A 12,172-nucleotide genomic window follows, 5' to 3' on the forward strand; every position below is an offset into this window, starting at 1 on the left:
CTTCGGTGACTGAAGAGTACATGCCGGGCTTCACAAAGTCCCTGGTAGAATTGCATTATCTTTAATTCTATTGTTTCATGAACTTTTTGGAAGCTCCTTATATTAAAGATCACCCCCTGGTGCAGTGCGTTAAGTATTAGACTGCTAACCAAAATGTCGCTGTTGGGTGAAGCGGTCCTCTACAGATGTAGTTTCAGAAACCTTATGGAGCAATGTGACTTAGTTCTACAGGGTTGCTGTGAGTCGGACGTGGGTCAATGGCAATGGGTAAATTTTTAATATTTAAACATCTGCATATTTGACACATTTTTAAAGTAAAAATTGAAAGGGTGTCAAGGGAGCCGCTTCCCCTAACAAATCATCACAGGTTCGGTCGGCACAATTGTACAGCGATAATAAGTAAAGATTCTAGTAAAGTTATAGAGATTAAGAGACATAGACGGGAGAGTGAAATAATGGAGTCTGACACCTTTCATGGTAGCATGCTCACGTCAGCCCCACTTGGTGGTCCACGTGGAGATATGGTAGATGGGAATTTCAGGAGCGAGCGAGAGGGGAGAGAGAGCTTCTTTATTGCTAACAAAGGCTTATATATTTTGGGGGGACATTCAAGCCCCCTAATTGCAGGTGAAGACATACATCACAGGAAGTACTGGAGCTATAGGTACTACAGTAATGAGAGGGGACGATCTAGGGGTGTATTTGCAATAGGAAGGGAGGGATTGGGGGTACACGTGTGACAAAATCATTTCATTGAGTGCTCTTACAATGCTAATTACAATCCATACATGCATCAATTGTATCAGGCATATTTGTACATACTTGTACATATGTTGCTATCCTCCCTTTCTAGATATTTGCTTTCTATTGAGCCCTTGGTATCAGCTCCCCTCCCCCCTCCTCTCACCACCACACTGGTGACTAATTACATTTTTGTACCAGTATCATCTTTTTAAATTTTTGTCTTTGCACTTGTATGGCTTTACTGAAATGTGAGGGATGTGTTTTACTTTTTGCATTTGGCCTGATGGCCTGCTAACTGTGAAACCTTCAGCCCCTTTGTGAGACAAAGATACAATTTTTTGCTTCCACAAAAAGTTACAGCCTAAAAATGTTACAGACTCAAAAGCCCACAGGGGCAGATGTCCCCTGTCCTACAGGGTCACTCTGTGAGTCAGAATCGACTGAAGGGCAGTGAGTCTGAGTTTTTTTATTGTTGTTGTTTGTTTTGTTTAAATGAGCTCATTTTGTTTCTTTGTTTTGATTTTGTTGACTTTCTTTTTTCCTTTTTTCATCCCAGGGAGTAGACTGTACAGATATTACATGCTGGAGAAAGGATGGGATGGATCCCACTCCAGAAAATACCCTTAATAATACCAGGTTATGTATGTGAGCTTTACTTTGTATAATTGGGAGTTATTATTCCATAGTTCAATCACGTCAAGCAGTATTTTACAATTGCTACAACAATCAGTTTCCAAACACTCTTTTCCTTCCTGGACTCCTTGGCGTGTCTCGTTTACAACACCAACACACAGATACACACCCCAAACAAACAAACAAAACCCCTTATTCTCCTTGCTGTCTCCATGGGTTCATCAATTCTGTGTTCCATATACTGAAAACAGAAAAAGCAATGAGTACAAGTTCAAGAGGGGGAGCCCGAGGACAAGATGAGAGGTACAAACTGAGCAATGGAAGGACAGTAGAATTGAGACAAAGAACTAGAGGTTAATGTCGGCTTTATTAGGGTAGGGAAAGATCTCCTGGGAGGGGAAAAGAGAGCAGAGAAAGGGACAGGACCGTCTTGAGCTGGAGCGTAGGTTCCACAACACAAGGAGTTAGGTCAGGGAAATCATGCCCATAGGTATGTAGGGCAGTGGGATAATTGTAGGATTTGGGGCAGGGAGATGTGCAAATGAGCTGAAGAAAGCTGAAGGTGCTTGTGCCAATAAGGAGAAGGGAGGCTTGTTCACAGACTAGCTTCTTGGAATGTCGGGAAAGAGGCTGCATAATCCAGCAGGCTATCTTCTGGGACAGACCAGACCAGGCCCAAACACAAAACGCCTCTGAGAGAAATCCTAATCGGAACAAACCAAAATACAGAAATGTCGAAAACCAGATCAGGTCGAGCGTGCATCAGAGGGGGATCAACTGACAAGGTTTAAACTGTTCAAACCAGGTTTATCTCTTGGATCTTCTAGACTCAGCTCTCCAATGCACTCTGTTTAGTAACACTTTCTTCCCACCCCGCAGTTATGGATGAGGGGGATCACCAGAGGCTTATTCCTTATGTTGTTCCCACAAACATATTTTGGACTCCCACTCTGATCCATAGCCATCTGCAGCCTGGATTATTACAATTTAGGCCATGCGAGGTTTTTTTTCTTTTTCTACTTAATAAATCATTTTATTGGTGGCTCTAACAGATCTTACAACAATCTGTATATCAATTGTATCAAGCATATTTGTACATATTTTGCCATCATCATTTTCAAAATATTTCCTTTCTACTCGAGCCCTTGGTATCAGCTCCTCTTTGTTGCCTCCTCCCTTCCCTTCCACCCTCGTAAACCCTTGCAAAATTATAAAGTATTATTGTTTTCATATGTTACACTGACTGCTGTTTCCCTTCACCCATGTTTCTGTTGTTTGTTCCTGGGGGGAGGTGGGGAGGTGCATACATGGATCCTTTTATTGATTCCCCCTTTCTCCCCTGCCTTCCCCCTACCCTCATGGCACCCCCATTGCTCTTCCTGGGGAAGCATGCGAGCTTTTAAAGCACATATTTGCGCCATACCATACATACTAACTCCAAAGTGCGCCGAATGCATAGTCTCCCCACCTGGTCTTACTGTCTACTTTCTGTAAACCTTCAGATGCAGGTTCTGCTTCACAATAAATGAGTTCTGTGATGGTTCTACTAGAGAGAAAGATGAGACTCTCTCCTCTCATAAAGATGGACAGTCTTAGAAACACAAAGGGGCAGTTCCACTCTGTCTTCCCCAGGCTCTGGGAGTTGGAATCCAATTTTGGGCACTGGGTCTGGCTCCGTTTGGGTTTGTGTCAGGTTTCTCCTGCTAGATGAAAACACTTCTCACTAATTAAAATCAGGGATTGTGGACTTTCTTCCTCAGATTGTGTCACGAACTGTAAAATGCTTCTGGAATTTTTGCTGGGGAATTAGCGCTTATGGTCTAACTACACTGTTGTTGACCTTCAGAGGATGTGGAACCTAGTGTTCATACAGTATTGCTCATATAAACAGAGTGATTTTTTAATATATCTATATTTTTATGTTGGGGGGTACAAAAGCCAGCAGCCCCTATAGTGGGCCCTATTCAGTGGCAGCGTCTTGTTCCATAGGGTTAAGGAAGACTTTGAGGAAATCAAAGTTGTTTGGAAAACTCCAGTTATAGTTGCTTTGTATGTTGTGATGGGTAGAAGGGATGACTTGAAGGGTGAGGGCGGGCCCTCACACCCTCCATCTTGCCTCAGACTACGTCCTGGAACCCTGGAGCTGAGAAAGCGCCACTCTCAGTCCTGCTTCTTGGGATTGTTGACGGCTACATAGTGATAGAGAACGACAAGCAAGAAGAGTGACACGCCCACCATGTTGGCGAAGACAGTGAGCTGCACGTCCGTGATCATCCTGACCAGCCCGGCTTGGCTCCAACGCTCTCAGCGCACAACTTGGTGGTCCGCGACCTAAAGAGACTGATTTTAAACTCACTGCCATCAAGTCGATGCATCCATCAGCACTGATTTTGGATCCAAGCAAGGCAAAAACCTCATCAACTTCAACTTTTTCTCCATTTATCATGACGATATCTTTTGGTCCAGTTGTGAGTTATATCCATACAGAAGATTTCAGTCTGTTATCTTCATCAGCAAGGGCTTCAAGTCCTCCTCACTTTCAGCAAGCAAAGTTGCCTTATCTGCATATCACAGGTTGTTACCAAGTCTTCCTCCCATCCTGATGCCACACTCTGCTCATATACTGCCACTTCTCTGATTCTTTGCTTCTCATACAGATTATGTTAAGGTGAAAGGATAGGACTTTGACATACAATTTTTTTTTAATCATGCAGCATTTCCTTGTTCCATTCTCACAGCTGCCTCTTGATCCTGGTACAAGTTCCACATGAGCACAGTGAAGTCTTCTGAAATTCCCATATTCTTCCAGATTATCCATACTTTGTTATGATCCACATAGTAGAATGCCTTGATATAGTCAATAAAACACAATGTAGACACCTTTCCATGGAGTAAGTGCTTCCAGTGACTCCTAAGTCTGTTGAATCACTTCAAATGGTATTTCATCAATGCCTGGAGGCTTGTTTATGGCTAATGCGTTCAGTGCAGCTTGAACTTCTTCCTTCAGGACCACTGGTTATTGCTCATATGAAATTGTGGAACTTTGACTTGTTCTTTTTGGTTCAGTGACTCTGCATAGTCTTCCCATCTTCTTTGGAAGCTTCCTGCATCATTCAATACTTTGCCTAGAGAATCTTTTAATATTACAACTCTAGACTTCAGCTTTTTTTCTTGAGTTCTTTCAGTTTAAGATATGCAGAACACATCCTTCTTTTTTATTTTCTAACTGTAGAACTGTGCACATTTCATTATAACATTTTACTTTGTTTTCTCGAGCCACCCTTTGGAATTTTCTATTTAGCTCTCTGACTTCATCATTACTTCCATTCCTTTTAGCTATGTACAATGAAGAGAGCAAGTGCCTGACGTTCACTTTGATCTTTCCTTTCTTCTCCTTTATTTTGTATGACCTTTTGCTTTCTTCGTGAATGATGTCCTTGATGTCCTCCCACAGCCCATCAGGCCTCGGTCATGCGTGTTCAGGGCAGCAAGTCTGCCCTCGAGGTGCTCTCAAAATCCAGGCGGGAGAATTTCAAGACCATACTTTGGCTCTCCAGGCTTGTTTTGATTTTCCTCAGCTTCACTTGAATTTACTTATATGTCATTGAAGGTCTGCTCCACAGGAAACCCTTGGCCTGGTTTCAGCTGCTAAGATTGAGCTTCTGAATGTTCTCTTCGCACAGATGTAGTCTGTTTGATTTCTGTGGATTCCATCTGGAGAAGTCCACGTGTAGAGTCACCGTTTGTGTTGTTGAAAAAGGTATTGCTATGAACAAGTTGTTGAAAAATTCTATTGTGCAATCTCCAATGTCATTTCTATCACCAAGCCTATGTTTTTTTTAAAACCCTATCTACTTAAAAAATCATTTTATTAGAGGCTCATTCAATTCTTATCACAATCCATACATACATCAATTGTGTAAAGCACATTTGTACATTCATTGTCCTCATCATTCTCAAAACATTTGCTCTCCACTTAAACCCCTGGCATCAGCTCCTCATTTTCCCCATCCCTCCCTACTCTCCCTTCTCTCCTGAACCCTAGATAACTTAGAAATTTTTGTTTTGTCATATCTTCCACTGTCTGACAGCTCCCTTCACCCATTTTTCTGTTGTTGGTCCCCCAGTGAGGAGGTCACATGCAAATCCTTGTAATCAGTTGCCCCTTTCCACCCTAGCCTCCCTTAACCTTCCCAGTATCGCCACTCTTACCACTGGTCCTGAAGGGATCATCCACCGTGGATTTCCTGTGTTTCCAGTTTCTATCTGTACCAGTGGACATCCTCGGGTCTAGCCAGATTTGTAAGGTACAGCTGGGATCATGATAGTGGGCGGGGAGGAAGCATTGGGAACTAGAGGAAAGTTGTATGTTTCATTGTTGCTACACTGCACCCTGACTGGCTTGTCTCCTCCCTGGGACCCTTCCATGACAGGATGTCCAATTGCCTACAGATTGGTGGGTCTCCACTCCGCACTCCCCCTCATTCACAATGATATGATTTTTTGTTCTGATAATGCCTGATAGCTGATATTTTTTATTCCTTGTGATTGCACAGGCTGGTGGGCTTCTTCCATGTGGGTTGTGTTGCTTCTCAGCTAGATGGCCGCTTGTTTACCTTCAAGACTTTAAGACCCCAGACATTATATATTTTGATACCCAGGCACCATCATCTTTCTTCACTAAATTTGCTCATGCACCTGCTTTGTCTTCAGCGATTGTGTCCAGAAGGTGAGCATTATGGAATGCCAATTTAATAGAACAAAGTATTCTTGCATTGAGGGAGTAATTGAGTGGAGGGCTGTCACAGTCCAGCTGCAGCAAGGTCCGGGGGTCCCTCAAGGTGGGTCACAGAGTTGACAAGTGGGAGACAGAAACCACACAACTCAAAGGTTACGGGTGACTGTTTCCATTTTATTCATGCAAAGCTCCAACTTATATATTCTTTTTCTTGGCTTAAAGTTTATGGCCTGAGATCATACATTAGAAAATTATCAGGCCACAAGACCTTAACAAGTTATATAAATCACATCATGATTCTTGGTTAAAAATTAGTACATCTTAAAACTAAAACTTTCTCAACTACAAAGGTGATAGACATATACCTTCTAACAATAAATGAGCACACTTCATCCAACTAGGGCACATTGTTCTAACTATGAAATCAATAAAGCATTAATACATTTCATTATCAAAAATTACTTAACAGGCTTTGGCTGTTCTTTCTTAGGCTGTTCCTCTAGGACTTTCATTTCTTGTTCTTTCTTTTCCACTAAGTTCCCATAAATTAAACTCCCAAAAGTCTTTCTGTACCAAGGCATGAGTTGCCTCACAATAGGTAGCTTTGCTTCAGTGGACTTCAAGTTGCCTCACAACAGGTAGCTTTGCGTCAGTGGACTTCAAACATCTCGGAAGCTCTCCTCTTGTTAACCTTTCCATAAAACTTAAACTACTATTCTTATGCCATTTTCATGATAAGCCCCTGTATAAGCTAAATCAGGACCAGGAACTCTATTTCTCTTTGGGTTATTTCCTGGAGGGGGATGTCATATTCTACCCCCTCTGGGGTAACCAATATAAGGAGGGGGAGGGGGGACCGTGGGAAGAGGATGATAAACTTTTTTAGAGTCTTGCACAAAAGCTTCCAAATGAGCCTCTGAGATTTCCGTGGGTTTCGGTTGCAATAGCACAGCCTGCTCAAGATCTAACATAAATTCCTTAAGGGGGGTTTCTGGCTTCCAGTTTCTAGTGTTATTATACAATACACATTGCACGTAGTCAGGACATGGATCTTTCAAAGTCATAGGAAGGGGAGTAACCTCAACTTCTGGGGAATATTCCTCAGCTGATGTCAGTTGTTTCCCCAAAAGGGGAAGTGACCAAAACTATCAAGAACCATAGAGCAACTACAATGATCAAAATGATATCAGGCCAATAATTTTAAAGGGTTCACGGAAGAGACCTTCCTTGGTGGAGCCTTCTGTGAATGCTCCTCCTCCATGTGTTGACTTTGTCAAAGCCCATGGTTGGAAGTGGTCTTGGCAGAGGGCCAATGTCCATATGCTACCTTAATACTTAATCTATACATATATGCACAAAAATGTATTTCCACATCCTCATATATAAATATATTTACATGTGTACATGCCTTTATTTAGACCTCTATAAATGCCCTTTACACTCTAGCTCTTTCCTCTATTTCCTTTTACTTTCCTCTTGTCCCACTATCATGTTCAGCCTTCATTTGGGTTTCAGTAATTCCTCTTGGTTACATTACCTTTGGTCACGCCCTTCCAGGCCTTCTACACTCTCCTCACCACCGATTTGGATCACTTGTTGTTCCCCTTGTCCCTGGGTTTGTACCACAACTACCTTTCCCCCCACCTCCTGCTCTCCCAAGTCCTCCTAGAACTGTCGTTCCTATTGTTTTCTTCTCCAGATTTTTCATCCAGCCTTTGGAGATAATTACATGCACAAAAACAAGAAAGAGCAAAACCAAACAACAAAGTACAACAAAACAACAGCAAGCCAATGACAAAAACAAAACACAGCACAAGAAAGAAAAGCTTGTAGTTAGTTCAAGGACTGTTTGTTGGGCTTTGGGAGTGTTTTTCAGTCGAGTCTATTGGGGGCCAAACCCTGGCCCCAAAGTCTATTTTTGGTATTCCCTGGGGACTTCATTGCTCTGCCCCCCTTGCTATTCTGTTCCATGCCCTTTGTGTTTTGCCTCAGTGTGGTGAGATCAGATCGGGCGGAATTCCCTCACTGTGTCTCCAGTGTTGCCCCTGTAGGCCTATGAGTCAGTGAGGGAGGTCGTGTCTCATAGTGGGGCTGGCCATATGGTCTTTAATGTGGATTGGCTGCTCTGAGTGGGAATATCATCCTCAAGGCTTGGTGGGCCAGGATATGCTACACTTTCCCTTCCTCCCCCTACATTTGCTCCCATGTGCTCTGATCAAACATGTCTCTCTCCCTGAGCTGCACCTTCAGTGCTGTCTTCTGAAATCAATTCTTGGGGGAAGAGTTTGTTTTTCAATTACTGTTCTTTCCTCTGTTTCCAAATTTGCATTCCAATCTTCAATAGTTATCATTTCACCATGATTGTGTACTTAATCAATTTCAGACTGAAGACACCGATAGAATTAATCAATTTCTTCCTCAGTAGATTTTGAGGAAGGTGCATACATTTGAATGATAGTTGTATTGATTAGTTTCCTTGAAGGTGGATAGATACCATCCTATCTGACCCCTTGCATTGCACTTCGGAATACATCTTGATATGTAGTTTTTTTTTACTGTGAATGCAATGTTGCTCTTGAATTTTTTTATTCCTGGCATAGTAAGTCATATGATCTTCTGAGTCAAAATGGTCAATATTAGTCTATTTCAGCTCACCCAGGCCTGAGCTATCGATTTTTATGCATTCCATTTCATTTGTGAGGATTTCCAGTTTTCCTAGATTCATCCTTCCTACATGCCAAAGTCCAATTATTAGATTTTTTGCACCTGTTTCTTCTTGTCTAGTGATTTTATATTAATTCAAAGTGTATTCATTTCACAACAAATGATTCATTTTAAGATTGTTTTCTTCTATTTTCATTTACAGTGATTTTAATGATCCTCTTCATTGGATACATTAGAGATGATATCTCTGACACTAAGGTTCCATAGTGTAATGGTTAGCACTCTGGACTCTGAATCCAGCGATCCGAGTTCAAATCTCGGTGGGACCTGTGTGTGCTTGTATTTTTAAGGAACTTTCAACTCTCGGTCACAGTCTGGAAATTGTAAAGGAGCAATTTGACCCTGCTCTATATGATCAAGATGGGTCAGAATTGTCATTGGAGTGAGTTTCCTCTTTTAGTAGTGTAGTGCTGGGCTGCTACCCTAAACCACCGGCCATTCTGAGAGAGGAAAATGCGATTCTGGATATCATCTGCATGGCACGGTGTTTGGTTTGATCATCTTATGAGATGAAACCCTAGAGAGTGGTAAAACTCAATTTCCCATTCCCATACCAAAATTTTTTGATGCACTGAGTTTCAATTTTGAAATTAAGAGGCAAAACAGAGTTTTGTCATAAGAGAAGTGTGGGTTAAAGAATAAGTTGTCTGGGCATCCAGATAAAGACCATGCCGCTCTCCTTTTGAGCATAAGCAAGCTCATAGGGCACAAATTGCAGACAAAGTTACTGAGACAATAATAAAATGAGGAGAAAGAGTACCATTCATATTGGTATCTATCAACAGCCAGAAAAAAAGTTGCTATGCCACTCACAGAATACCAAGCATCCCTTTTCCACAGCTAAAATGAGTGACTGTTATTTCTTCTTTGATTTGTTACACTTTATCCTTGCTCTAATTTAACTCTTTGTAAGATTAATTGAGGTATACGTATAGTTATAATATAGTTTCTACTTCTGATAGTATCCAAATTAAAGCTTCTGATCCACTCCCTCCTCTAAATCACTCAGCCCAGAATAGGGTTTCCTAATACCTACTTCCTAAAGCGCCACAGGATCCCCCCCACTGCGTGTGTTCCTGCCCTGCAGTAGTAGCAAATGGAACTCCCTCAACGACAGGTATATTCCTCCTGGTCTTTGACTGGAAGACATCGCCACTATCCACAAAACATTAAAAGGTTATAATTGGGTGGGAGTTTTTTGAGGTGGGGGAAATTCAAACATAGACACTTAGGTTAATTGTGTCCCACACTTCAAAACACATGACCATTATTAGTGCATGTGAAGTCCCTCCTTTGATTTTATGATTGATGGACATTTTCTCTTTCACACCTTAACCTACTCCATAGCTTCTAACTCCAATAACAGTTACTTCACAACTTAACATATAACCCAGTAGAAAGTTTTCTGATGAAATGTGTAAATTTGTTTACATAGTTTTATTCCATACAAATTGTTTTTCTCTTATTTTCTCTTTTAACATTTAACCTGTTTCTCCCACTTACTATCCGATACTGCAATGTGTGTACTTACCCTCATTTTATCACCTCATCAAAATCTAGACAAATTGACTAAGAATCTCACCAGTATCAGGACTTAGGCACAGACAGCTATCTATTGCCTTTAGGGAAAATTCATTGGAATTTGTTTTTTGTTTTTCTCTATCACACTGATTTTTAAAAATAATTTTATTGAGGGTTCATACAACTCTTATCATAATCCATCCATTGTATAAAGCACATTTGTACAGTCATTACTCTCATTATTCTCAAAACATTTGCTGCCCACGTAAGCCTGGAATTTGTATTTCATCTAATTGAATGCAACCAAACTTACACTATAAATTCCCAAGGAGTGGCTCACAAGTACTTGAGTATTCCTATAACCCTTTCAACCCTGAAACTTGTTTCAGTCTAATTTTCACCCATGTAAAGGGTATCAAGTGATACATCATTGTTTTAAATTGTGTTCAGAGATTATAATGAGTTTAAACAGCTATAGGATTTTTAGCTTATCTCACAGGAAAATTGGTCTGTATAAAAACCTTTTCATTGGTTGTCTTTCCCTTGTCTTTATTCTGCACTCCCTCCAATCTCTCTCACAAGGATAATTTTAAATATGTGTAATGTGTGTAATGTTTGTAGTTTTACTAGAACGTATCTCTCCAGAACAAATATTGTTAGTACTATATAGTCTGAAAATATCTAATGTGCCCACACATTATGACAGTTGACAGATCTTTAGAGATGGTTTAGAAACACTTCAAAAATTAGTAAACTCTCATGGACTAATAGTCCCCGCATTGGATGTAGCAGAAGAGTCTTTCAGACGAGGCTACAAAATTCCACCACGGGCCAAATCCAGCAGCTTTTATCACATCATTTGGCGGCTTGATCAGGAAGTTGCCAACGGCTTCATCTACCATGGAGGATAGACTCGGAGCAGTGTACCAACTAGGAATGTGAGAAGCAGGTTGAGCGGGAATCCCCAGCACAGGCAGGAGCAAACCGAGACACCTGTTGAGCAATAGGACCCTGGATCCCAGACAAACAAGGCTCAAGTTGCCACCTGCCCGCTCTGAGAGCTCAGCCCCAGTGTTCACCTCCGTGTGTTCTCGGGTCTGAAGAACGAGTAGGTAACACGGATGAGGCGTGGAAAAGCTTTTGGAGCAGTGATATTTAAGAAGACTTTGAAAAATAGGACCTACTGTTTATCATTTGGGTCCCAACTAATCCGACCCCGGATCTGCTAACCACGTGATGATTTTAGGCGTCTTCTCCGAGAATCCACAATGCTGCCAAAAGGCCTTCTTGCTTTCACCATTTGGCCATAAGCAAACTAATCTTGAATTTCTTAAAATGTAAAACAGGGATGGAAATTGTGCGGGGGCGATGCCTACTTAACTCATAATTTGGTACATCTTAAGTGTTTACAAAAAGTTGTCGGAAAAAATTCAAACTCCATTTTGAAAAATTAAAAGAAAAAAGCTGTCGGTGTTACTCCCTTTGACCTATCATGCCTGCCCTTGGCAGTGATCCTGAAGACGCTGCCACGGCTCCACTCCGCGTAAGACAGCGGCAAAGCGCAGTCTGCGCGGCTCTGTGTAGTATTAATCCCAGAGCAACCCGTGGTCTTCCTAGTCTATGCTCATTTTAAGATTCAAGTCCACAAAATAGTCTACCAAAAAAATAGAGATAGAATGCAGTGTTATCTGATCCTACGGCTTATGGTTGATGGGCATTGTGGATGAACGAACAGGAACTCAGGGACTTGGGTTTAATGTGGCTCTATTACATAAGAAGCCGAGAAAGTTGCGGCAATTTGGTAGCAAAAAT

The 12,172-nt window shown here is 41.5% G+C and overlaps 1 protein-coding gene and 1 non-coding gene across 2 annotated transcripts; one reads left to right on the forward strand and one right to left on the reverse strand.

Moving 5' to 3' along the window:
- Positions 1 to 3,527: 3,527 nt before the first annotated feature.
- On the reverse strand, positions 3,528 to 3,651 carry LOC142437601 (dolichyl-diphosphooligosaccharide--protein glycosyltransferase subunit 4-like). Its single transcript, XM_075540700.1, has one exon. It carries the CDS (start codon positions 3,649 to 3,651, stop codon positions 3,538 to 3,540), a length of 114 nt encoding a protein of 37 aa, XP_075396815.1. The 3' UTR covers positions 3,528 to 3,537.
- A 5,385-nt stretch (positions 3,652 to 9,036) lies between these two features.
- Positions 9,037 to 9,108, forward strand: TRNAQ-CUG (transfer RNA glutamine (anticodon CUG)). The gene has a single exon. It is a non-coding gene; the product is annotated as a tRNA-Gln (tRNA).
- Positions 9,109 to 12,172: the final 3,064 nt, after the last annotated feature.

The sequence above is a fragment of the Tenrec ecaudatus genome, chromosome 1, assembly GCF_050624435.1.
Source record: "Tenrec ecaudatus isolate mTenEca1 chromosome 1, mTenEca1.hap1, whole genome shotgun sequence".
Classification (NCBI taxonomy): domain Eukaryota; kingdom Metazoa; phylum Chordata; class Mammalia; order Afrosoricida; family Tenrecidae; genus Tenrec; species Tenrec ecaudatus.

Bases quoted from the DNA above. Each gene is read 5' to 3' on its own strand.
- LOC142437601 (XM_075540700.1), bottom strand. From the start codon at position 3,651: ATGATCACGGACGTGCAGCTCACTGTCTTCGCCAACATGGTGGGCGTG.